This window comes from Chionomys nivalis, chromosome 1 (genome assembly GCF_950005125.1).
Source record: "Chionomys nivalis chromosome 1, mChiNiv1.1, whole genome shotgun sequence".
In the NCBI taxonomy this organism is placed as follows: Eukaryota; Metazoa; Chordata; class Mammalia; order Rodentia; family Cricetidae; genus Chionomys; species Chionomys nivalis.
Genome location: NC_080086.1, coordinates 115,287,823 through 115,313,948, shown reverse-complemented (window position 1 = coordinate 115,313,948; position 26,126 = coordinate 115,287,823). Strand labels below are relative to the sequence as shown.

The window sequence follows — 26,126 nt, the reverse complement described above, 5'->3', positions numbered from 1 at the left end:
ACTTTTCTCTACCTCTTGAGCAGTCTCACTTTTATTTTAACTCAAAAGAGCATGCACTAAATGGCACATGCTTCATCTATGAAGATGTGAATAGTTACGACTTGGAAAAGACAGGCTTCCAAATTGTCCTTTGGGGGAGAATTGAACTCATCTATTCTCACTCATTTTCCTATGGCTACATTGGAGAAAAATCTAATTCTAGATGCAGAGTACTCTAACTTTTCCATCATTTCTTGTGATTCATTGATAAAAGTGACTGCATATGCCCACACTGACTGGTTCCTGAGCCTGATCTGCAAGCAGGGTGCCTGCCATTCCTCTTCCCAGGGAAAATCAACCTCTTCTTTTAAACATGTCTTTATCATTAATTTTAATCTTTTCTTGTCCCATCAAAAAGGAATGCTTGTAGGTCAGATATCTTCTATGTATGTCAAGAAAAGTATTTTGGGGGCAAGAAATTATATCTGAGTGTCTGAAAGTGGTATTCTGTTGAAAGAAAATCACCTGTGATATTTGAAAAATAAATGCTCATGTATTGATTTTTTTAGGGAACAGAATATCAATTTAATCTTTCCTATAACTGTTTTAAATAACATATAGCAAATTATTAAAAGATAAAGCATAGGCAGCAGATATTTCTCAAATAAATCTGAGCTTTTGGGAAGATACATCTACATGATAAGTATAATAAACCTCATATACCCAGAATCATCAAAGTATGCCAGACATTCAATATTTCATCCAGAAAAACAATTCAAAAAGATACTTCATTATGAGATGTAATATCCATGTCTTTAACAGATCCCAGTGAAAAATACTTAAATCAACTTTAGAAAGTCTTTGCTAAAGGGAAGTCAGATGGATAACTGTCTGGTTGAATAGATACCCTTCAATTGCCGATACCTTCATCTGCTTTGATAAATTAATGGTCTAATCCTATAGCAGTCTAGAGTAGATTCCATAAGAAACACTTGTAAAATCTTATGTGTAAACTTTCCTTGAACTTAGAGGTTCCAAAACGTAATTGTGTCCCTGACTGGAAAAGTAAACATTGAAGACTTGCTTTATAAGAATCTGATTGTTAGTCTCTTTTCCACCCTGGCAAAAATTCCCAAATGATTCCTTAGTTCTATTTTGTACATCATGCCTTCAGACTAGTGACTTAACTTTGTCAACTCCTCTGACATTGGTCCCTCCATTTTCACTCTCAATTCTACCTCTTGTTGACGTGTGTGTGTGTGTGTGTGTGTGTGTGTGTGTGTTCCCTTCCAACAATTCATTATCTGGTAACTTCACCTTCATCTATCCACCTTATTGACTCCACGTTAACCTTCCCATGTCTTTTTTAGGTTATTGTTGTTGTTAATATACCATTCTCTCTCTCTCTCTCTCTCTCTCTCTCTCTCTCTCTCTCTCTCTCTCTCTCTCTCTCTCTCTCTCTCTCTCCCCATGCATGTGTGTGTGTGTGTACAGATGTGGACTTACCAAAGCATGTAGATTTGGAAAAACAAATCTACAGAATTGGTTTTCTTCATTTTGCCTTAAGATAGGTTCTGAGGATTACATTTAGATCATCAAGCTTGCTTGGCAAGCACCCTTACCTTCTGAGCTACCCTACTGGCATCCCAGTGTGTCCTGGTTTATCCAATATCTCGTTCCCTATGCAATCTAAACTGGAAGGATCCTAGTGTGAAATCTTTTTTTTTTTTTTTTTTTTTTTTTTTTTTTTTTTTTGGATTTTTCGAGACAGGGTTTCTCCGTAGCTTTTGGTTCCTGTCCTGGAACTAGCTCTGTAGACCAGGCTGGCCTCGAACTCACAGAGATCCGCCTGCCTCTGCCTCCCGAGTGCTGGGATTAAAGGTGTGCGCCACCACCACCCAGCTCTAGTGTGAAATCTTTTGCTAAACTTTAAGCAAGTTATTCCCAACGATTTTTCCAGACAGATGACTGAGATTGTGTCATTTTGATCTTCAGTTATCTTCAGTTACCTTCATTTCTCTAATCTTGTGTTTTCTTGGCATTCCATTAAAGTTCACAGTACACATTACTTTCCTTATGAATGCCTTGCTTCTACCAATGATTCATTATAAGAATTTTTTCAATTTTAAGTGTTCAACTCAAATTCCACCTTGATAATATATCCATCTATGTTTCAGTCTTAAATAAGTATGTTCTTTAAATCCTGACACAATCTTGCATCTTTTTTTCTGAAAATTGTTGTTCTTGGTGTTTTGCAGGTAGATCTCTTCTTTCTACTTAAATTATAAATATTCAAGAGATATTGGTTCTTTTAAAATCTCACTTTCACTTAGTAGGGCTCAGTCATTATTTGTTGACTCATTTAATGTTTATATAATGAATAGTTCAAATTTAATAAAAAAATCATTCAAATAAGAAAGGATAGCAGCAGCTGTATTGTTATACCATTTGTATGTGTCTGGCTCTCTTCCTCTGAGGATCATGGAGTAAGTTAATAAAGAGGATGTCTCTTTCACTGATCTCTTTACTGATCACAGAGATTAAGCCAGAAAGCCCATTAGGAAAATGTAGTGCACAGAACACTCTTTTCTGTTTGATAGAGTAATTTGTTAGAGGAATTCATGAGCAGTTTTAGTTAACATACACTGCATTTATTTGTAGTGAGAGATAGAAAGATGAGTTAAGAATACTGAAGCAGTTTGAGGGATCAGTGTGTGATAATGAGGATACTTTGTTTTCTTCTGAAGATAAAATAAGTGTGAAACTCTTTCAGGGAACTAGTTTGATCCTGTCCTGACCCTCTACCTGAGCTCCTGAATGTCCAATCACACCCTCCCTGGGCTCTGTCATAAGCAAAGATAGCCTCACTCATGAAGCCTCCATACCATAGATTATGTTATGGACACTGTGCTCTTTACAGACCCATCTATTATGTGGTCCTGCTGTTATCATAGAGCAAAGGATACATTTAATTCCATGTGGAATACAGCCAAGGTAGTTTTGGTTGTGGATCCCCATCTCTGTTCAGTACGTTCAATAACTCCCATCTGCACTTCATGCTATTCTGTTGGTTCCAGGTGTTCCAACCTGACACTTTCCTTCCATACATGACAACATATTGTTTTAGCTAAAGCACAAACAAGAGCAACAACAACAATAGCACCTATAAATTTCCTAAAAAGCATGAGAAAGCAAATTTAAACATGAGAATCTTGTCTGTGTGAACAAGGCCTCCTTTCCACTTGAGTCGTTGCTCACTGGCAATGGCATTGCTATGATCAAAACTGGGAAAGAAGGGTGGGTCATACATGGTGAGAGAGGTTTGCCTAGCATTCACTAGACTCTGGAATCAATTTCCAGCACTGCAAAAAAAAACGGGGAAGAAATCTCAGTCTTTATAATAACAATAACTGGCATCAGTGAAATACACTAAGGTTTAAAAACCCTTGTATAAGCACTGTTTTATTTGTATCTGCCTAGCAAGCTACCAGTGAGGAAAGGTCATCATGAACAGATGCTAGAGATGCTGTAAAGGTCCTGTAGTGCAGGACAGTGATGCCAGAAAATAAGGGAATCACACTGAAAGTCCTGTCTTCTGAAACTGATTATTTCAGTTAATTTACCCTGGCTTAGACAGTGTGCACTTAAAAGGCAAAAGGCCCATTACTACAAAGTACAGGAAATTTTGGAAAGTTATAGACAATTGAGAAAAGTAACTGTGGTATTAGTGGAGACCCAGATTCTCAGGACACAGAGATGCATCTGCAAGCTCAGAAATCTCTGAAGAAAAACCAGTCCATTTTCTGCCATAATTGGTATCAGACTCTTGACCAGTGGTCCACATTCTTATAATGCAAACATTTGAAGTTTAGATGCAGAGGCCACTTCTCAACTGTTGTTCACAGAGGGAACATTAGAACCCTGCAACTCTCCCTGCCATGGCTTAATACTAATATCTTCAAGAGAAAGGTGGGCATCCACCAAGGTTTGAGTTCAGACCCCAACACACGGCTTTCCTACAGTCAGATGTTGAAAGCCAATATTTTCCCTTATTTTATGGAAAGACTGGAACATGATTTCCAATATGACATTATTTTCTAGCTGGACTTTTGAGGAAAACTGCCTATAGAAGAATGTTTGTTTTTAAAGGAGGATTCTGAGCCCTGTAACACGAAGACTGATTTGTTTATGTGTTTGCCAGCAGACTGAGGAAAACCTGGTAGTATGCTGAATGGAGACTAGCAGGGAACTGCTATGGAGGTGCGTGAGGTAACCCATCTTCTCTTAAATCTACTCTACGTCAGTAACACTGGCAGGTGGGGTATGACTTCAGGCAACTAAATCCATGTCAAACCAACTTCATCTTGTGGCTTCAAAATTTAAATTTGACATATGGCTTTTTAAGAAAAGATCAGGTGGAAATTTTTTCAACGTTTTCCTTTGTCCCCAGCTAAATGGCAGCAAGCCTCCTTACCTGTGATCAATACTCTTAACAGTGGACAATTCTGTCACCGTTATGTTTTTGTTTTCCTTTCATGTGTCATGCCCACTTGAACTGCAGACGGGTTTGCTAAGGCCACAAACTTTGTTAGGATTTGCATATGGATTTTCACTGAGTGACTTTGATTCTTCCAGGCTCTGCAGAGCACCCAGACATTACGGTTAAGTGAGCAAAAGAGGCACGTACTGGGTCAGCCCAAGTAAGACTCCCAGCATCAGGAGAATGAGGCTAGCACTTGCGACCTGCCTCCAAAGCCACTTCATTCTTTACTACTTTACTAAAAATATTCTGAATGATACGAGAAAAATAAGTAGCATTGAAAATGACTTCTGGTAATGAATGAAGACTTACATGTATAAGGTCCTTTACAGGACCTATGCAAATCTGTTATTTTCCTGAAAGTTTTATGTTATTCCATATAATACTTTGTCTTTAAAATTTTTTATTTTAAATAATTTAAGATTCTCATATCAAAATCAATGAAAATTTATTTGAGGTGGGTGGGTCTCCTACTGTATTAAGCTTAAGAGAACTATTCCCTGTAATGATGGCCTGTTTAATACACATCAAAAAATGAGACTTAGGATACATTGACATATAGGATAAAAAGCTGCATTCATCACTTGTTTTCCAGATAGTTTGAAATCATACAGCAGTATGGAACAACGGGTAAAGCAGTATACATGGTTTACAGGCATTACTAAAGAGATTCTAAAATATTATGAGAGTTACTGAGTTAAATAAAGTATTTTTTTCTTAAGCATTAGAAGATTTTTGTATATTTTTTTAACTAAAAGGGAATTTCTTTCACGATGAAAGATAGAATATTTTCAATATAATTACCACACAATGCTGTATGTTATAGTATCTCTAAGGACTTTATGTGTTGAATATGCAATGTATGAGAAAGGATTCACCCTCAAAGACATGGAGGTAAAAAATTTACTCTGAAGGCTAGGGGAAATGGAAGATTGGAATAGCTGAAGAGTGAGATACAGACTGTTAAACCAGCTAAGGACTGTTTGACAAGCCAACCGTAAGCTTTCTGTTTCCTGACCTTGCTTTTTGTGAATCTGCAAATGCTAGCCTACTATGGGATACATACAACGGACATAGAACAAGTAAGAATTTTGCCATAGTCCCTCAGGAAGACTAAGGTCAGAAACACAATACATGTGTTATATGTAAGACAAAGGGTGGGAAAGGATGTGAAAAGTGGGAATCAAAATAATATTTCTTATTTAATGACCAGGAGTGAAATTTTCATCATTTTCTAATGAATTGGTGGCACACATGTTTAAAATTTTTATGCGAAAGACAATGTCTCAGTTTACCACATGGTATTCCTGAGAATTAAAATAATGGCTTTTCACCGAGTGTGTAGAGCAGATTACCCTGGAACATATTATCCCCCTGCCACAGCCTCCAGAGCACTGATCACAGTTACGGCTCACTAATCAGGTGTATAAACCATGTTTGTGGGACCCAGAGATGCGGCTCAGCCCCGAAGAAGAGGTGGTTCAGAGCAATGACTGCTCTCACAGAGGACTTGGGTTTGGTTTCCAGCACTGACACAGTGGTTCACAACCATCAGTAACTCCAGTTCCAGGGCATCTGATCCCGTCCTTTGGTCTCTGAAGACACGGGCATGCATGTGCTACCTAGATATACATGCAGGCAAAACATGGGTACAAATAAAATAGAACAAAAATATATGATAAAAGAATATGATATGAAGAGATCTTTGTGATACAGTGAGTGTGTACTCGTCTCCCCATTATGAGATGCAGCCCCCTTTATTCTCTGGCAATGCTGCTTTGTGTTCCCTGCAGTTTGAAGTGGTATTACTGCTAGGGATTAAACTGAGAAAACATTAAATAACTAGCGAGCACCAGGAATGCGTACGTTTCTAGGCGTGATGAGTGAAAACGGTGGCCGGGAGTATTAGAGACAAGGGGGCATGAAAGAAGCTAGCTGGAGTGGCCCAAGACAGGTGGATGTTGAGTCCGGTGCAGTGAACGTGGGTATCATAGGGGTTATAGCTGGACCTCACACAGAGACATCGTGGATGAGTACAGGAAAGCACCATTAAAGAATGAGCATGCCATGTCTGCTTGACCTAGAGCCTGCAGTCAGACTTGTCCGCAGCCATCAATAACACTCGCACAAGAATGGGAAGGAGCAGAAGTTTGAATATGCTGTCTTTTTCCGGATACTGTGGACACAATCAAATCATCACTTCTGAGATTTGATTAATAACTTATATTTAATTTAAAAAGCTTTAAAATGTGTGTGTGGGGGCCCTTGTACATCACTTAGGAAAGAAAAAGAAGACAACACAAAGCTGGAGTTACAAGTAATTATGAGGGATGAACCCTAATTGGATTCTGGGAAGCATATTTGAATCTTCTACAAAAGCATCCCGTGCTCTCAACTGCTGAGCCATCACTATTTAAATGTTTGCATTAAGGGTGGTTCTATAAGAGAACTCAATATATTTTGTGGGTCTGTGCATAGTACAACTACCCCAACATTACAATTTGAAGAGATGGCTTGATGTAAAAAAAGTAGCATCCAAGAGGCAGAGGCAGGCGTTCAACGTCAGCCTGATCTACAAGAGCTAGTTCCAGGACAGGCTCCAAACTACAGAGAAACCCTGTCTCAAAAAGCCAAAAATAAATAAATAAATAAATAAATAAATGTAGCATCATGAGCTTGATTATAATATATATTAGATCATCTTGCCTAGTTGGTACAATTCTTCTTTACATATAAATTCTTAACCTGACTCTTGACACTCAATTGTTCAATAATGACAGCAATTACTAGAATTACAGGGATGGTAATTTATTATTATTTATTATCATATTAAGGTATTTATAATTATTTATTAAGCAGATCTAAGCAAGGAGTTTGCTTCATGAAGACAACTTTTTATATAATCCTACAGTTGTCCATGATTCATATCTGTGTCCCAGCAAAAATCAAATAATTATGTCATGGGCTATCAAGCTTTTCAAAAACAGAGGGAACCATGCCTGCTAAACTTATAAACGCAATGGTCTGTAATGCAAGAGAGACAGCTCATTAATACTGAAACTTAAAGCGTCTAGAGTTTCAGAACAACAAAGGACTTCAGAGAAGTGTGTGTTGGCTGACTGGGGAGAAGTAACTTGGGAACGAGGTTTGGAGGAGGAGAAGGAACCTTCTTCAGATGAGCTAGAATTAGTAATTTCTGATATCTTAGCAACTGCTAAGAAGCTAAGAAGTCCAGATGGGTTGGCTTGGGAAAAAAACAATAAACGAAGTTGGTCAACAAATAACAAGCACCTGTTATATTTGAGGTGAGCCTTACAAGCTCCATGAAATGTTAAAGAATACATTCACTTACTTTAAGTCCTTTGATAAGAAATAAGTAAGATATTCACATGTAAATATTTATCAGTGCATGGAATATAATAAGTTTTCAAAAAGTCATAATGATTAGCATTTAATACCACTATCTTAACTGTCTTAGTATAATATTTAACTTCTCTTAGCCTTACTTTGTTCACTGGCAACATGAACCTAAGTACTACATCTTCAGCAATTTTTATGATATCTAACACATGAAAGCATGTTTAAAACACATGTAAATCATTCAGCTCATACTTAGTAAAGGGAAGACGGTAGATTTTGGCAGTCATGTGGCCTATTTAGGTATATACACATACAGAATGTTGCAGAGGCTACCAAAGAGCATCTGATGACAAAATGTGTCGTTAGATGTAATGTGACATTGCTTCCTGTATTGTGTTTAATTTTTTTAAAAAAAGCAGTTGACTAAAAAGTCCAAGAAAAGGCTAATTTTTTAAAAATATTTTACTTATTATGTATACAATATTCTGTCTGTTTGTATGCCTGCAGGCCAGAAGAGGGCACCACACAGATGGTTGTGAGCCACCATGTGGTTGCTGGGAATTGAACTCAGGACCTTTGGAAGAGCAGGCAATGCTCTTACCCTTGGAGCCATCTCTCTAGCCCCCAGAAAAGGCTAATTTTAAAACAGACACACACAACAACCACACAGGAGGCATTAACAGCAAAGTATGATATCAAGCTGTGTTAGAAGGCCAGTCAAGCACAAGTAAGCAAAGGGTTGTTAGCAGTCCAGGGCCATGAGACTGAACTTTCCTTCATGAGGTGACATTGAAAAAATGACCTTGGAGCACTTCTGCAGGATTACTTCATACCAAATCTCCCCAACTTTTCAGTCTGTTTTGCTATATTAAAGATTTGAGTTTTCTGAAGTAGTGAACAGACTGTAGAATTTCTCTGCATCCTAATATAAAACACACTTGATTTATGGCTGAACCCTACCTGAGTGAGAGAACTCTTTCAAAATCTCTTTTGTGGGAAATGTATAGTGGACAGGTGTAGGATTAGCCAGTGGTCAGTGGGGGCTGTCTGCTGTTTAATGGAACCTCAGGAGTCTGCTATGAATCCTCACAGTTCCATTGAGGGCGACAATCTAGGTCCCTCTTTCCATCTGGGTTTCTTGTAAGTTTCTGGCTTTGTAGTCACTGCTCCAGGGCAACACACTTTGGAAGGCAACATAGGAAGCAGTTCTACTTTCTCAAGCATTTGTTTTAGTCTTTTTCATGCTCATATTTTAGTGCCACTTGGTTTTCATATTATCACCATCTTCATGAATTTGTACCTTATCTTCATACTAGACTGATGTGGGTGTGGGATTTCCTTCTGTGTGCTGTATTATTATTAATGAATAAAGAACTGCTTTGAGCCTACAGCAGAGCAGGGTGGGGTGGAGCATAACTAGGCGGGGAGGACTGGACTAAATGCTAGGAGAAAAAAAGGACAGAGTCAGAGAAAAGCCTGCCAGAGTCAGTGGCTGGAACCTTTCCCGGTAAGCCGCAGCCTTGTGGTGATACGTAGATTAATAGAAATGGGTTAAATTAAGATGCAAGAATTAGCCAATAAGAAATTAGAGCTAATGAGCCAAGCAGAGATTTAAATAACATAGTTTCTGTGTGATTATTTTGTTGTTGGGTGGCTGGGATGAACAAGCAGACTTCCTTACAAGACTAGATTCAAGAGATGGGTCAATCCTGACCCCTTGGTTCCGATACAGAAAGCTAAAGATCACCTGCAGGGACACTTTGATGCTTTTTCTTATGCCCTGAATAGCCAACTCAAATACGTCTTCAAATAAATTCAGTAGATGCATAATTGTACACTGTGAGCTATCTCTCATCACTGTTCCTGGTCCTAGAGAGGACATATGTTCTAGTTAAATCTGTTTTTCAAGAATTTAGATCTAGGACCATAACCCTAACTTAGTCTTGACTGGAAGATAGCAAGGATCCAGAGCTTCAAGCTTCCTTCCTGAAGTTCTGAAAGTAGAAACCAACAGCAGGAAGGAGATGGAGGGAGCTGCTGCAGGCCTCAGAGACGCTCGGGCAAACAGATACGGCCTACCAAGAGTCGGTCTCTCTCCCTTACCTGCCCCTGCTTCAGCCTCTCTCTTTTCCTTCTCTCTCTGTCATTTCTTGATTTTGTTTTCTTAAGATAGACTGAATAGGTACATGCTGCTTAAATCACCAAGACCTTTGCTTCATTAAAAGGAGAAAGGTCAAAGCACTATGAAAACTGCTGATTATGAAAACAAATGAGGACCTGCTATCATGCACACTTTTCCAACGTCGTAGAAATTCTGGATCTTGAAAGCCCAAGGTCTAAGAAGGTGACTCAGTTCTCTCTGGGCATCATCTGAAGAGCAGACAGCATAGAAGGTTGGTCTTTAGGTGAACCAGGGAGCTTGCATCCATCTGACTCTTTGGAAACTCGCAGAGACTTGCAGCTCTATCCTACATGCGCCACCATCCACACGTTTTAGTTATCGCAACATTTTGGGGGGGGTCGTGGTAAACCTGGACTTTGTTTTGTAGGGCACGAGAAAACTGGGTTCCACTTTCCTGGAGTAATTGTGCTAGGGGGTCTCAGGAGAGCTGCTTCTTTGCTGTAGGACTACCATAAGCAGGTCCGCAACTGTTCTAAACATGCTAGCCGGGGCTTGAGGGTATCAAAACTCGGAAACTTTTCTGTAAATAGAAATAAGCACCTAGGCATGGTTCATCCAGAAATGGTAAGGGCCAAGGTATTAGAAATATACCGCAAACTCAAAGGCAATGTGCGGCTCCACGGGGTTCCTTTCTGCCTTGCACCTGGCTTCATCATTCCCATAGTCTATTAGAAAATCCACAGTTGTTTCAGATTTCTTCTCAATGGGCTGTTCCAGGCTGTCAGTAGTAGTCAATTGAGACTGATATGAACAACCACAGTAATTCTACTTCCAGGGGATCTGATGACCTTCTGATATTGGTACCTGACTTCCTTCTCTGTCCTTTGTATGTAGGAGTCATGCCTGTAGCATGCATATATCAATGTGCTTCACACACATAAAATAAATAAAACCTTGATTGTTCTACAGTGGAGAATCAGGAAGGAGAAGGCTGGATCTGGAGAACATACTAACTGGACACATGGCCAGGTAAGTCAGTTCTCTATGGGCAGTTGGTGACACTCCAGTGATGGGAAGGGAAGTCTCAGAGTTGAAAAACGTTCAATAAGCTAATGTAGGATAACTCTGCTTAATGTAGCAACGATTCCAAGCTGAGAGTGCAAAGGATGGTAGATTTAAACAACACTGAGTTCTTGGAGCAGGGTACAGACACTTAAGTTGCAATAGTCTTGCAACTTAAAAAGTTGCAATAGTCTTGCAACTTAAAAAGTTGCAATAGTCTTGCAACTTAAAAAGTTGCAATAGTCTTGCAACTTAAAAAGTTGCAATAGTCTTGCAACTTAAAAAGTTGCAATCTGTCTTGAAACTTATACATGGATAGAAGAACGCTCATAGTGAATATTAGACAGGAGGCCATAGGGGACGATGCATGTCAAGGCAAGGATGTCCTCTGAGAGGTGGGAATGAATTTTTTTAAAAAAGTCAGTGGTTTTATAGTTAAGAAAATAGACTTGGGCTGATTTCTGCAAAGCCTGGGAATTCAACAGAGTCATCAAAGAGAAACAATGGTTTCACATCTCTAATTGTCTTTTAAATAACCACGCTGTAACACTTGTGTAGGAAAGGAATAACGAAAATGTCAAGTATCACTTTGACAAACTCACAGCCTTATTGTCTATGTTCTGATCTCTGGTGCTTGACTCCAAAGTGGTCCCTTACCCCACTGAGCTTCGCCTATCATGGGCACTGAAGCTAAAATATATTAATCTGTGCTGCTTACTCCACTGTCCTGCTAAACACTTTTATTTTCAACTCCCCAGCTTCTGTATGATGTTCAACACGCTTCTCCACCAGCAAAACGCTCTGCTTCCTTCTGAGATACAGAGAGTCTTAGGAACACAGCAGCCTTCTCAGTAGGTTCACATTGCATGCCATGGAAATCTAATTGGGTATTTATTGCCAATTTGTAAAGAAGTTAATGTAGTCCCTGCAGCTGGGAAAACACCTGCTGCATTCTGGAGCCCATGGTGACAGGTCTGCTCACTGGGGAGTGAGACAAAGAGGGAGAATACTAAAGCTGAATCACTGCCAGCAATGAGACCATATTGGGGGGGGGTACCAGCAGGCAGGATCTCAGAGGCATGATGATAGTATGGAGTGCATTCATAGGATAAAGTCTTAGGGACTAGGGAGGAGGGAGCAGGTGCCAGGGACACGGGGGTCTCAAGGAGATCCTTCTGTAGCAATTAGAATAAATGCCCTACCCTCTGAGGGGCCTCGTTAGCCACTGAAAAGGTTTCTTCTCTCTCTAACTTTCAAATGGACCCTTAAAATAACCTCCCACAAACTGAGAAAACTTTAGTATTTCACTAGGTTATAAACTAGACACCAAGATGGTTGTTTGGCATTTCTTCCCCTGCTGATGTCACACCCAGCTCCAAGGCTACATTCGAAGTCAAATTATTATCTGAACATTCTCTATTTAAGCAAATAATCTCGCAAGACAAACCGACTACCAGAAGCCAACAAAGCTCGGACATGTTTGATCATGGTCAGCGCTTTGGAAGTAATATCTCTCGGTAAATGCTTTTCAAAATACAATGTGAAAAGGCAGAAAACAGGAAGCTGTGCCTTGTATTCCGGCCCAGAGTGTGAGGGCCAGTGGGTAAAAGGTCGTTTGAGTTACAAGGGAAAGTAGCGTAGCGAGTTTAGGATGTATGCACATCTTTCCTTAGAGACAGAACCTGTTGGAAGGGAAAGTCCTGGATGTTTCCGGTTGGGGACCTTTCAGTGGCTTGGACTCAGAAAACAACAGCAGGCAATTAGCTACCTTCAAGCAGAGATTTGAATGGAGATACAAAAAAAATGTTTAAAAGGGAAGAAAAGGGACACCCTCGAGAATGAAATACTTTGGGATTCTTGAGAGGGGATAGAGGAGGAGGAAGGGACAAAGAGTTCACCACCTGCTGACCTAGATACGGTCCAAGAATGACTCGGTGTAATTTTACTAAGTGGCCACGTGAGGGCACTCTCTGTTACGCACCCAGATGCATGATGGCCCCAATCAAATTCAAATATGCCTCCTTTTGCTGACGGATGACTTAATATTTAAAGAAGGGCATCTATGGCAGATGGAGGCCCAAAACTATTCGTCTTTTCTATTTTTACTCTTGAACTAGATAAGTGAATAAGTAAGTCTGACCTCAATTCGAATTCCCGGACACTCATAAAGATTACATACAATAACCTCTTTTAAATCTATCAGCTCTTTTCCATACACTTTTACGAACCAAATAGCAAATTAGGACAAGAGATGCACAAGGAGGGGTTGCATTATCTCGCTAAAGAGGCCGGGGCTCTAGCGTTCCAAAATGAGTAGAGTCGGACTATGGAATTAGCCCAGAGCAAATGAAGGCGGAGCCTTTCTTTGCGTGTTGCAGCTTGCTCTATAACCAAAGGAAACAGACATCAGCAACTGGGAATAAAGATGAAAACCAAACTGCATCACCCGCGAGACTTGGGTCGTGTCAGAAAAGATCATTTGAACATGGTCATTAGCACGGAGGAGCCATAGATTGAGGCTTGTTTGTGACTAGTTCCACTGAGGTGGGGAAGAGAGAGGTTTGGGTTTCACATCTCCACATCTACAAGATGAAACACAGTCACGAACAAAAGCGAGTTTTACTGTGCAGGTTAGATATGAAATTTTAAGTTCTGGAAACAAAGCGATTCTGTTTCCCAGAACAAACGGAGCGAGTTAATCACCCACCCCCCAACATCATGGAACACAGTACGTGGCCCTATGCTGCCCTCTGGTGTGTCTGTCGGGTAGAGGAACGTGTCAAAAATCTAATTCAGCCTGGTGACTTCGGAAGGCACCGACCTCCACTCGAAAAATTTAAAAGGTTAGCTAAAGTTTGTTTAACGTAAACGGTGCCTTGTTTGAGGATGCTAGTGCACAATACGTAGTGAGGACCTCTAAGCGCACACCGCTTGTTTCCGGGGCATCCCCGATGAGTTACGCTGGGAAGGATATGGACTTCACGAACTACCACAGGCGTGTGGTGTAAGCAGACTGGTCTCGCTTGGAGAACGAAAGATGTTTTGAAGAGGGTGTGTGCACGTCAGAATAGGTTTAATTATCAAAGGTGACTGTCAGCGAAAACAAGCCCCAAGTAAAACCACCGACTTAGATAAGCGGATTTCCTGCCTCTGGCAGCCTCTAGCGGTGCCATCCTACATGACTAGCTTGCACAGTCTGTTCAGGGGATCAAGTCAGGCAGGTCTCACATTCAGGGAAGGAGTAACAACCCCTGGTAGTCTTTGTTGGTGTTTTTCAAGCTTCCCTTAAACATGGCTTCAATAACAAGTCTTCCAGCTCTCCTCAGTTTAAGTGCCCGCATGTGGCACCATTGCTCTCCTCCCTGCTATGTGCTCTGCATGAGTGCTCAGACACAGCGTGCTTCTTGGGATGGTAATTTTTCATGACGGGACCCTGTCACCCTCTCTCACATCTGCTTGTCACCCCTAGCAGAGGGTCAGTACTCCATAAATAACATCTAGCTGGCACCGAGGTCCTGTCCTGCAGAACGAAGGTGGGAGTACAAGGGAGATGATGTCTTACACTAAGCTCTCTCTCCTTGGGATTCTTGGGGTTATTGTTCCAATTAAAAGTCACACAGCCACTCACAAGTGGAAAGCTCAGCCTAATTTTAGGGACTAGTTCTCATTTTGTGACCAGGAAAAGTCTGGAAACACAGCAGCTTCACAGAATTTATTGATAAAGAACCTTATTTGCATAAGCTGAAGAGAAGGGTCTGTAAGTAAGAGTGCTTCATACACAAGCATGGGACATGCAGTATCCCAGAATCCACACGAGAAGCCTTTCTGACCATGCATGTGGTTGTTATCCAAGGCTGAGACACAGGGCCGAAACAGGAGTGTGGCTGCGACTTCCTCATCCCGTGAGAGGCTCGGGCTCAATGGGATATGGTAGTGAGGGATAGGACAAGACTCCCACCATCCTCGTCCAGGGTCCACGCCAGCACCGCCTGCCCCAAATGCATGCATGTGTGTGTGCACACACATACTGAAGCAAACACATACACAACTAATTATCCAATTATCCATCTGGGACATTAACCTCTAACTTAAACTGACTTTTTGTTTTTGTCTTTGTTTTGTTTGGTTTCTATTTTGAGACAGACTTTCTCTGTGTAGCCCTGGCTGTCCTATAGACCAGCAGTACCAGGCTGGCCTGGAACTCACAAAGATCTTTCTTTGTCTTCCTAGTGCTGGCATTAAAGGCTTGCACCACCACCACCCAGCAAGTTTTTGTTTTTTAAAACACGGAAAAACACGACTATAAACTGAGTTCCTGGACATCTTGGGCTGTCATGCAAACAAACACCAAAACAGAAGACCATGAATTTATTCCCAATATCAGACTGTGATTCACATTTTCAGTATTTTTCCTTAATTATGGGAAATGCTTTTCTTATAATCAGTATTAAAAAGCAGTAGACATTTTAAGAAAACATATCTAAGATTTTAAAGCTACCTTTATGGCACACACACCCATCAGAAGAACCCCACGACAGCCTCCTATTCTGCTTACATCCATCTCAATGATTAAGAATCAAGTAATAGCTTTTAGGAGATGGTGTCCCAAACATCCACAGAGACACAGCCCTGGATTTCATTCACAAACTGAGTTATGAGCATTGAATGCTTCAAACCACGGTGGACTGCATGCTCATAGTCATTTGAATTTATGACATGGTCTCTGAGGTCTCTAGTCACAGTCGTGTATGTGCCCTGAGGTCTCTCTGACATAAACAAGGCATTGTTTATTCTGCTGTGGTGGCCTGGCCAGTGCCCTTCACAATCTCCGCATTTCCTTGACATTGGCCACCTGGGTCCACCGTGCAAAAGGAGGGCATCCCCTGAACAGAAACCAAAGGTTCGGGAGACTTTTGTCACAGACAAGACAGAGAAGCAGTGGAGCTCGCTAAGCTGCATTTCTCTACATTTCTGGTTTGGTGTCAACAAAGCTATTAGATCTGAAGCAAATGGGGTATCTTAGAAGTTAACAGGGGCTCACTGGGAAACAAGGGAGACAACTATTGTCACATATTTTCTGTGTGACAAATAAAGAACCAGCATTGTAAATATGTTCGACAATTATGCAAAATCAAACACTTTCTTCTTTCACCTTGTTTAGAAGCTGCACTTTTTTTCCTCTAGAAAGACTGCTGTTGGATTTCCCCCTGCCAGTTCTATAACTCTCAATGCATTTACTTCCTAAATCAAAGGAAGAGATCTGATGATCATAAACCAGCAGCCTTTTAAAGCAAAATATGCCTGAAATGCTATCTGAGGGGCTTTGTCATGCATCAGGGCAGAGCAGGAGGAAGTCAGGAGGATGCACTTAGCTCTGGGTTTGCTTATCTTTCCTCTAGGAGCTGCTCCATCCCTGGTTGAGACATACAAGCCTCAGCTCTCCTCTACTCAGAATGAAAAGCTAATGGAACCTTCTCCAGTGCTTTTTGTCCTGATAATTATGATGAAATATAAAGCTATAGTTCTCAGTGAATCACAAAGACCCATCCAAATCGGATCTAATATTATTGTCTCCTATTATTGGCATGTCATCTAAGCATCTTAAAAATTAAGCCTCAGTAAAGTAAGAAAATGTCAGCTAAGACTTTCTGAACAGCCTGTTAAGGCAACATTCGTGTGTGTGTGTGTGTAAGAGACAGACAGACAGATAAATGATAGATAGATAGATAGATAGATAGATAGATAGATAGATAGATAGATAGATAGATAGATGGCAGATAGATAAATATAGATAGGGGGTAGATAGATGATAGATAGACAGATAGCAAGAGCATGTGTGTATGTACATGTATGTAAATATGTGTATGTGTAAGCCTGTGTATATCATCGTGGTGGTGAAGAAAAATAAAACTCACTTCTAATCATGAAGGAAAAGCCAGGCTCATAGCTGTTGGTAGAAAGGTCTGAAAGCATCTAGGGAATGTAACGAAGGCAGGGGGGGAAAGAATAAAGAGAAGCTCAGTATACATCTGGTTCCATTAACTCGAAACTGATAGAAAGCCACCGAGACTGAAGACTTGCAGGTGCCTACCTTTCTTAACAATATCAAGATTATGAGCACATTTTTCTCATCCTTTAAATTTTAATCATGCATGCATTCTTAGGTGTTGCATTTTTGAACTGTTATTAAAAATACATATGTTCATGCCACATTAAAGGAGAACAGAGACTCGTGTGTTGTATTATTAATCATGTGCAAAAAACCAGCATTCCTGTCAGCCTTTGCAGAAGGCTTGTGCCTGTACCTGGTCAAAGGGTTTGTCACTCGTGGGCAGATGCTATATACTGTGAAGGCTTGTGCCTGTACCTGGTCAAAGGGTTTGTCACTTGTGGGCAGATGCTGTACACTGTGAAAGCTTGGACCTGTAGCCTGTCAGTCAAAGGGTATGTCACTCATGTACAGAGTACAGGAGTTGTACACTGTGATTTAGCCAATACTTACTCTTGAGGTCTAAGTTTCTGGCTCCTGCAGTGATTTGCGTTGTAATTTTCGTGTCAATTTTTACAGTGTGGAGATTGCTGGTGTCCCTTGAAATCATCACATTGTGCCACTGATTGTCATTGAGTGGTTTGTTTGAGCTCCCTTTGATGAGGTTAGCACCATTTCCCAAGTCAAACACATAATGTAAGTACCTAGAAAGAAAATAGAGGGAAGAGTCACTGCTTGCTGAATGAGCCATTATGATAAACAAGACATTATAAAAGGGCACTTTTGAGTGGATTCCTCCTTCTAAAACCTTAAGATGGAGCGGCCTGTATGTGAAACAGAAAGCAGAAAGGATCACCCTCTGTTCTGGGCTCCCCATTTCTGTCATCAACTCATTTGGTCAATCACACGGACCTAGCAATTCTTGTTAAGGGAGATGGGTTCTCATGCGTCAACATGAAGTTCTAATGCACACGTCCTGTTCCACCTGTCTTTTTGTTCCACCAAGACCCCTGAAAATATGTGCATGATCATCCCAGGAAACTGCTTACCATGTTTTTCTGCTGAATTTTCATATCCACCTGGACTTAGTAATGCTATACGTTGGTATGTATGTGTGCTCCAAGGTTGGGAGGAATCTAAGATGTACACAAGGATGGCAAGGGAAACATACATGCTTTTCTATATGTTATGTGTTACCTGGCATATTATCCAGTCTATATTAAATGTATAATAATATTCACCTAGAGTGAATGAATGTCCAAATGCATGGAAATGTGTCCATTTGTTATCACATTATCAAAACATTTCACTAACTCGTCATTCTTTCTGAACAAAACTAACTTTCACCACAGAACTAATCTTGAATTAATTAGAATTTCATTAAAGAACTAATCTGATAAACTGAATTAGCTATTTAATTTAGCACAAAGTAGCCTATTGCATTGTCAAAACTCAGGAACTCCACATTTGGAGAATGGGAGTCACAGGAACCCTACTGTGAACTAGATCTGATCTTCACTTACACGTATACTTGTATACACAGGAAACTGCACTGTTTTGGATGCACGGAAGATGCCTCTAAAGGGCTGTGAGCAACTAAGCCATTTGTCTTCCCCCTCCTGTCTTCCACCATATTAAGATAACGAATTGAGTTTCATATAGACATTTGGATATTGAAGTTCACCTTACACAGTTTTTTTCTCTTTTCATTGAACTGACATATACATACCCTTTAACTAATTCAACCACAATAAAGTCGTTTCCATCCCCACTGTTATATAGAATTAGTCCATCCAGGGATGTGGTCTTGAACTGGAAAAAGAGATGCATAGAAGTGTAGGCTTGCAATGTAGCTAAGGCAACATAGCTCGATTTGGTCTTGAAGGTGACGGGATCTGCAATGATGTTCCTGAAGCCAAACCTGGCATTGAGCTCACAGTAATCTATATCACCATTTTTGCATAAGTCAATGTATGCCATCCCATTAAACGTCAGGCTTTGCAGGTGTCCAATGAAGTTTGAGGGAACAGAAGAAAGATAACGTCGTTCTGTGATGATACCAGTCTCTATGTTATGAAACTCCAGTCTTGTGTGGTCACCTGCCATTTGGCCTAAAAGAAAAGATAATACATTGGTATATTGTGCATCTGAAAGACCCTTCCAGACTTCCATAGGACACTACAAATTTTGACTGTAATAACATATTTTTTAAATAATTTTTTTACTTGATAGGTAGCTTACAGTAAGAATATCTGGGTATGGTTTAAGGGTAAGGAGGTCATATATAATACAATTTCTTGCCAGGTTTTACTTCCCATGTGAATTTTAGCTGTAATAAAACTTCTCCTCCTGCCTAGGTGTGGTGATGTTCTTCTGTCCTGTCAGGACTTGAGGGGTTAAGGGAAGGGGATTATGATTTAGAGGTCAGCTTGACCTACATAGTTAAGTTCTGTACCAGCCTAAGACACATGGAAAACTGTGTCTTGTTGTAAACAATAAATACTTGTTAGCATGTCATCAATTTCATGAAAAGTAAAAGAAAGGAAGGAATGGAAAAAAAGAGGGAGAGAAAAGAGGGTAAGAAGGGTCAGGAAGAGCAATGGATCTAGATGACTGCACATCCATTAGCAACCCACACATTTTAGCTTTGTAGTTATGCAATGTTTCTCTTTATTTTCTTTCAGAAAAAAATAATTTTTATATATTGTTCTATTCTGTGTATAAATAGGAAAGAGCTACTGAATGTTTTTGTAATAATGAACAATTAAAATGTGTTTGAAAGTAAAAGTAGTCTTTTTACTTTCCCTTCCTTGTGTGGATATCCAGATTCACGCCTTAGAGCAGTCTTCCTGTAACTGTAGAGATTATCTCTGACCTATACCATTTTCCTCACATTCTTCCTCAGAAATAACCGTTTAAGCAAAATGTATTAATTCAAAGCACATTCAGTTCTGAGGAGGCTACAAGTGCCATGAATCTAGGAGATACTGTGTCTCAAATATCCTAGTGGGATGTGTAATTGTAGCTTCATTCGGGGACAAATCCATATAAGCCCCACCTCTCTTCCTGTCTCACCATGTATCTGTGTCAACCCCATTAATAGTCAAATTAATACCGTATTACCTTTAGAGTAATGATTCTATCTTCCTGTAACTTTGGAATTAACAGAAAGATAAGGACTTGCTTTCAAAGTGGCAAAGCACAGCATCCATGAAAGTTAAGCCTCACTTGTGGCTCACTCCCAGGCTCTTATTCTCAATTAAACTGTACGCCTCATTTTCTGCTACAACTCAAAAGGTCACTTAAACTGAAATCGAGTTCTTCCAACCAAGTTCTTGGCTAGTTTCCCTATCTAATTTGGCATAATTGGAAAAATTATTAAGCTCATCCTATGCTATCATCCATAACATTAATGAAATCATTAATTAGGGCCAATCTCAGAATCACCCCTAAGAAAATACACCGAGCCATTTTTCTAGGCATAATGAATACTGAAACTACCTATGTGGGCTCTCACCAACACTCTGAGAAGTTTCCATTTGGTTAATAAAAGCAACAAAGATGCTAAGCAATATCATAAAACATTGCTATACATAAAATATAAAAGGAATATTTGATTATATACGACAAAATATTTATGTTATCAATTGACTTCAATGGCTAAAAATTCATTAGTACAAAAGAAGTCCCCTGAATTGTGTTCTGTTTAATTTTTAATCTCTGAGAAGCCTCTTTTTTCTAAGATGGCTCATCTGTTATCTTTTTATGTTTTCTTTTTAGTCAATGGTTTAATTTGACTTCTGCTCTACACATTGAAAAGCAAGTACACACTTTACTGAGGGTAGCTATCTTTTCATCCACAAACTACATACAGAGCCTCTGGTTATGTTACTGAAGTAAATTACTATTACCTTAGCAATTCTGGTTTTTCATATATTATTTTGCTTTTGCTCCTCAATTTTTGTTCAATGACCTCGATACTGTTCTGTTGAAGTTCTAATTCTTTGGTATCAACAAAAATCAATCTTTATTAATTTTCAAACGTAAAGCTCTAGAGATATCAGCAGCACTCAATTAATAAGCTATATAGGATACAGAATATGAAAAGATATTTTATGTTGACATTTATTAATTTTTCACAATATTAAAAAGCCTTTCTTAAGTTAGGTGACTCCAATTCTAAAGTTGCTGTGTTTCTTGTTGAAAGCTCTATTGGCAAAATATGTGAAAACTATTCAAAACAAAATTAATATCTCATGTTGCTAAGAACTTGTTGAAGCTATAAAGAAGGGAAGGACATTTAATTCAGAAAGATGGAAACGTTCAGTGGAAAAATTTTTTTTCTTTCTGAAAATGATGGTTATGGATATCATAAATTATAAGAAGGTGGTGTGGGACAATTCTGATTTCTGTCAATTATGTTTTAAATAAACACTGATTGGCCAGTAGCCAGGCAGGAAGTATAGGCAAAATTAGACAGGAAGTAGAGGCAGGTCAATGAGAACAGGAGAATTCTGGGAAGAGGGAAGCTCTATCTGCAATCCTACCCAGACACAGAAGAAGGAAGATGTGACCTGCCCTGCTGAAAGAGGTACTGAGCCATGTGGCTAATATATACTAGAATAATGAGTTAATATACATTATAAGAGTTAATAGGAAGCCTGAGCTAATGGGCCAATCAGTTTATAACTAATGTAGACCTCTTTGTGATTTTCTTTGGGACTTAACAAATGCGGAGACTGGGTAGGACAGAAACCCCAACAACAAGGAGGTAGTGACAATGTGGAAGCAACCATGTTACAAGAAAATACTTGGCCCAATTTCAAAAGACCCCAAAGTTGGATAGGCAGTATTGAGAGATGCATTTAGTCTGAGGGGACCAACTAAAGCAGTCACCCACCAAGAACACACTGACTGACATTGGATTTAGAGGTATTTCCACTCAGAATTTATGTTCAGCCTCCATCAATAGTATACAATGTTGTATATGCACCAGTGTTGAATAAACAGAAAACAATAAGAACTTTGAAAAATTATTTTCTAAAGCTTTTATAGAAAAAGTTTTTATGTTTATACTGTCTAGAAAATCCATAGTCAGTTTCCAGAGACTGAATGAATGAATTTAGAATTAGGAAATCAGAGTGGGGTTGTCATCAGTTTTTCAAATAATCAAGATGAAACAAAAGCCTCAGAATGTTTCCTAGATGTTTTGTTTCTGTAGAAATCTCAGTATCTATGTTGCATTTTCAATTAAAATTTTAATTTTTAACTTGCTCTTAGTTGTATTAGTTTCTGTGTAGAGCAACAACAATAAAACAAACAAATAAAATCACTAAGTCAGGTGACAGAGGCTGGTGGATCTCAATGAGCTAGAGGCTAACCTGGTCTAAAAACACTAAGACAGATTTATGTACTCTTGTGAATTCACTTCAAAGTTATTGAATAGTCAATATATATTTCAAATGCTATGTAAGGAAGTGGGGAAAGTGCTGAGATGCCCACATACATTCCTGTTCTCAGAAAATTTATTGTCTATTGGAGGAACGGCATATAAAAAAGATGTGCGCACCTAATTAGATGTATAAGAACAAAATTCTGAGACATGCTATGTATTTTATGACTGGGACACTGTATTAATAAACACAGACTGAGGTAAAATTTAAGCTAAAAATGTGGAGAATTGCAAAACAGAAAGCCATATTAAATCTCACAGAAGATGAATCGAGGGTTGGACACCATACAAAGGAGATAGAGGAATGCAGTATTTAGGTACTGTTTGAGTTAAAACTATGAGCAGGTGAGGTTTGTGGTTCATACAAAATTAGAAGAGCCATGTCATTCATAGGGCATTCTAATTGATTATTGTCTAATAGGGGTTTTAAATAGGAAGAAGATATGATTGTGAGTGTGTGCATGTGTGTGTTTGCACGTGTACATGCACACATTCATCTTTATTGGCTACAATAAACTTGTAGGGATTTTTTCAAATATAATGGAAGCAGAATTTGGACGGTTTTATTGATACAATCCACAGGATTTACTAATGACATGGGAAAGATGTCAAGAAGGAAAATGATGAGGTTTGTCTTACAGATTCGAGTAAGTGCATACATGGCAAGCTCATGTTCAGTGAGTGCACATATCAACAAACACACAATGTAATGAAATGAAAACTATTGATTCTCAATTAAGGAGTACCCCAAAATTTGTGCAACCCCTTTCTATTTAAAATCTAGAGACTCTCCCTCCTTGGATCTCTTTACTTGCATTCCTGTCTTCATTGCTCAAGATGAGGTGCACCTGTGAATTGTATGAATAAAACTGTCCAAATTGTGCTACCATTATATTTGACAAAATCCACACAATTTAGTGTAACCATAAAAAGATGAATGTATGTAATAATAAGAAAAGAATGAAGGCTGGAAGGGGAAAAGAAGCAAATAATCTAAATTATTTATTCATTATAATGATAAATAAATTCTGAAAGTATTTTAGATGAATTATCATGTTGAACAAATAAATAATTGGTAGTTAGAATTCAAATCTTAAAAGAAAATGTCTGGGAATGTAATATGAGGGAAATCAAGAGACAATCCTGTATGCATAGACATAGCAATGTGAACTCATGTATTCTAAAACATGTCTATGTTTATATTTGTGGGGACATGCAATTAATATGTATGCATGCATCTGTATTTATGAATATATGGGTACAGATACACATCTGTAGAGATTTCTAGTCTGTACCTGCTGAGAGATTATAATGCTGAACACATTTTATCATATACCACCTATACATAGGCTTGGGAACATTGCAAAAGTGGGTAAGGGGATTAAAAGAACAAGAAAATCAGGAAGTTGGCTGTGAAGTTGTGTCTTCTAGATATAATATGGAAGCTGCGCCCATGAAATTACAACAATAGGGGGCCTAAACAAGACCTATACAATGAACCCAGTGTAGATGTTGCTGCTCTCAGTGGGGTCCTACCACTAGGTGAAGTGCTACAAACAATTAACAATTGCTTAGAGAAAATTAATCTTCCCCAGGAATTAGCCCCCTAACTAATGATTCAATGTCAAATGGTTAACACTAGAAACACATACATACAAGCAAAGTTTAATAAACTTAGTAAATTTATGTTTATACATGTATGTGACATTCATGTATGTATGTATAATTCATATGTATACACATATCACTATATAAACATATATCATGATATTTATCATATATATCACAATAATAATTTAAGAAAAAGATAGTATAAATTTTAGGCTTTGTAGGAGCCATAGAAAGGGTTGGAGGGAGAAGGGGGACACTATGTTGTTTATATTTTAGAGTAAAATTCAAAAAGTTATCCCTCACTAAATGCAAATTAAATAAATACTTCTGCTGGTGAATATAAGCAGATTAAAGTGGTGCCTGAATATCATGTTCTGAAAAAAAGTTAGAAGAACTAAAACAAACAAATGAAACAGGCGTGGAAACCTGTCACAATATTGTACAGAACAACTTGAGAGTAATCTGCAATAATTTGAGCATAAAATTATTTAAGATGAGTAATTAAAAATTATTGTAAAATATATAAACTTGTAAATGCAGATCAATCAAAGAGAAAGGAAAAAGAGAAAAGGAAAATCAACGAAATAGAGGGCAGGGACATGAAGGCAAGTGCTGCACACGGTAAGATGCGGAGTGTCGACTACAGCGCTCACGGAATACTGGGGGCTGAAATTAGTTTCTTTGTAATTACTTCAGTTGACTGAAATAGACAAATATCTTTATCAAATGATAAGTTATATAAAAACATTTAATAAAGCACAGGTATTTGCAAGTCCTTGATATGCCTCTCCACAGATCACAGATGATTTATTAAGTTCAAGAAAGAAAATAAAGCAATTATATAGTGAAGAAACTGAATAACACATCTACCCCCTACACCTCCTGCCTCCATATAGGATTCCACAAGGAGGTTTAGTGCCAATGGCAGTATTTCAATCAGGAATGCGGACAGTCACTCATGAAGGCACAGTCAACAAAAACAAAACTAATGCTTGCATCAATATTAGGTATGAAGAGAATTCTGTAAATTCACAATGCCAATCTTATAAAAGACAAAAAGAGTTTATGGCAATATGTGGATGGAAGATGCCTCAGGAGATATGGCAACTTCACAGAGTTCCCAGCCCTACACTGAGTAATATTCAGAATTATGAAGGTCAAAGTGCATGGTATCACTACAGATGTTGTGGAAGGGGTAAATTCTATTTTCAGAAAATAAATGTTAAAGAATCCAGGGACTAAAAGATCATTCTGAATATCATTTTCCCTCAGCTATTTAAGGGGAAGGAATGAGATGAAAGAATAGAAAGGATGTGAAAAAGTCAAAGTATATGAGGAAATCTGCTACAGCAGTAGCAATATACAGGCACTCGAGACATTTATTTTTGGAACTTTTTAAGCTTAAAATGGTCTTCAAACAAAACTAATATGAAGAAAATTTTCATAATAGCTTGATTCCATGCTTGAATACTCTGTAGTTCCTGGGTGAGTACCGGTCATCTTGAACCCGTTATTCCTCCATAGGAGAATTTTCTCAACTCTGACTAAACACAATGGTTTCTGGTTGCCTGGAGATCATCAGAAATAACATTCCCGCCCACACAAAATACCAGTCTGATAAAATATTTTAGGCTTTGTTTGTTTGTTTGCTTGTTGTTGTTTGTTTAATTTTTTTTATTTTTTGGAGGGAGTCTCTATATAGTTCTGGCTGTTCTAGAATTCACTCTGTAAAGCACTGGCCTGGAAACTCACCGATACTATTTCTGCCTCCTCATCTGGAGCGCCAGGATTAAGGGCACATGCCACCACACCCAGCCTCAAATATTTTCATGTATCTTTGAAACCAAGTCATTTGAACTACACCTAAGATAGTGGGCGATAGAAGGAGTTGGAGACAGAGAGAGTACAAATGATAGAAATACACTACTTAGGTATTAAATTCTCAAAAAAAACAATCAAATGAAAAAGAAGATACAAGGACAAAAAGAAAGGAAAGAAAGAAAAAGTATTA

The 26,126-nt window shown here is 38.8% G+C and overlaps 1 protein-coding gene across 29 annotated transcripts in view; it reads right to left on the bottom strand.

The window, feature by feature from the left end:
• Nrxn1 (neurexin 1) overlaps positions 1-26,126 on the bottom strand; it is a 1,077,006-nt gene that overhangs the window by 549,760 nt on the left and 501,120 nt on the right. For all 29 annotated transcript variants that reach the window (XM_057767124.1, XM_057767151.1, XM_057767179.1 and 26 more), the window contains 2 exons: positions 18,782-19,163; positions 17,566-17,756 (listed from right to left, as the gene is read on the bottom strand). In XM_057767124.1, coding sequence (XP_057623107.1) covers positions 17,566-17,756; positions 18,782-19,163 — 573 coding nt within the window. The remainder of the gene's footprint in view (positions 1-17,565; positions 17,757-18,781; positions 19,164-26,126) is intronic.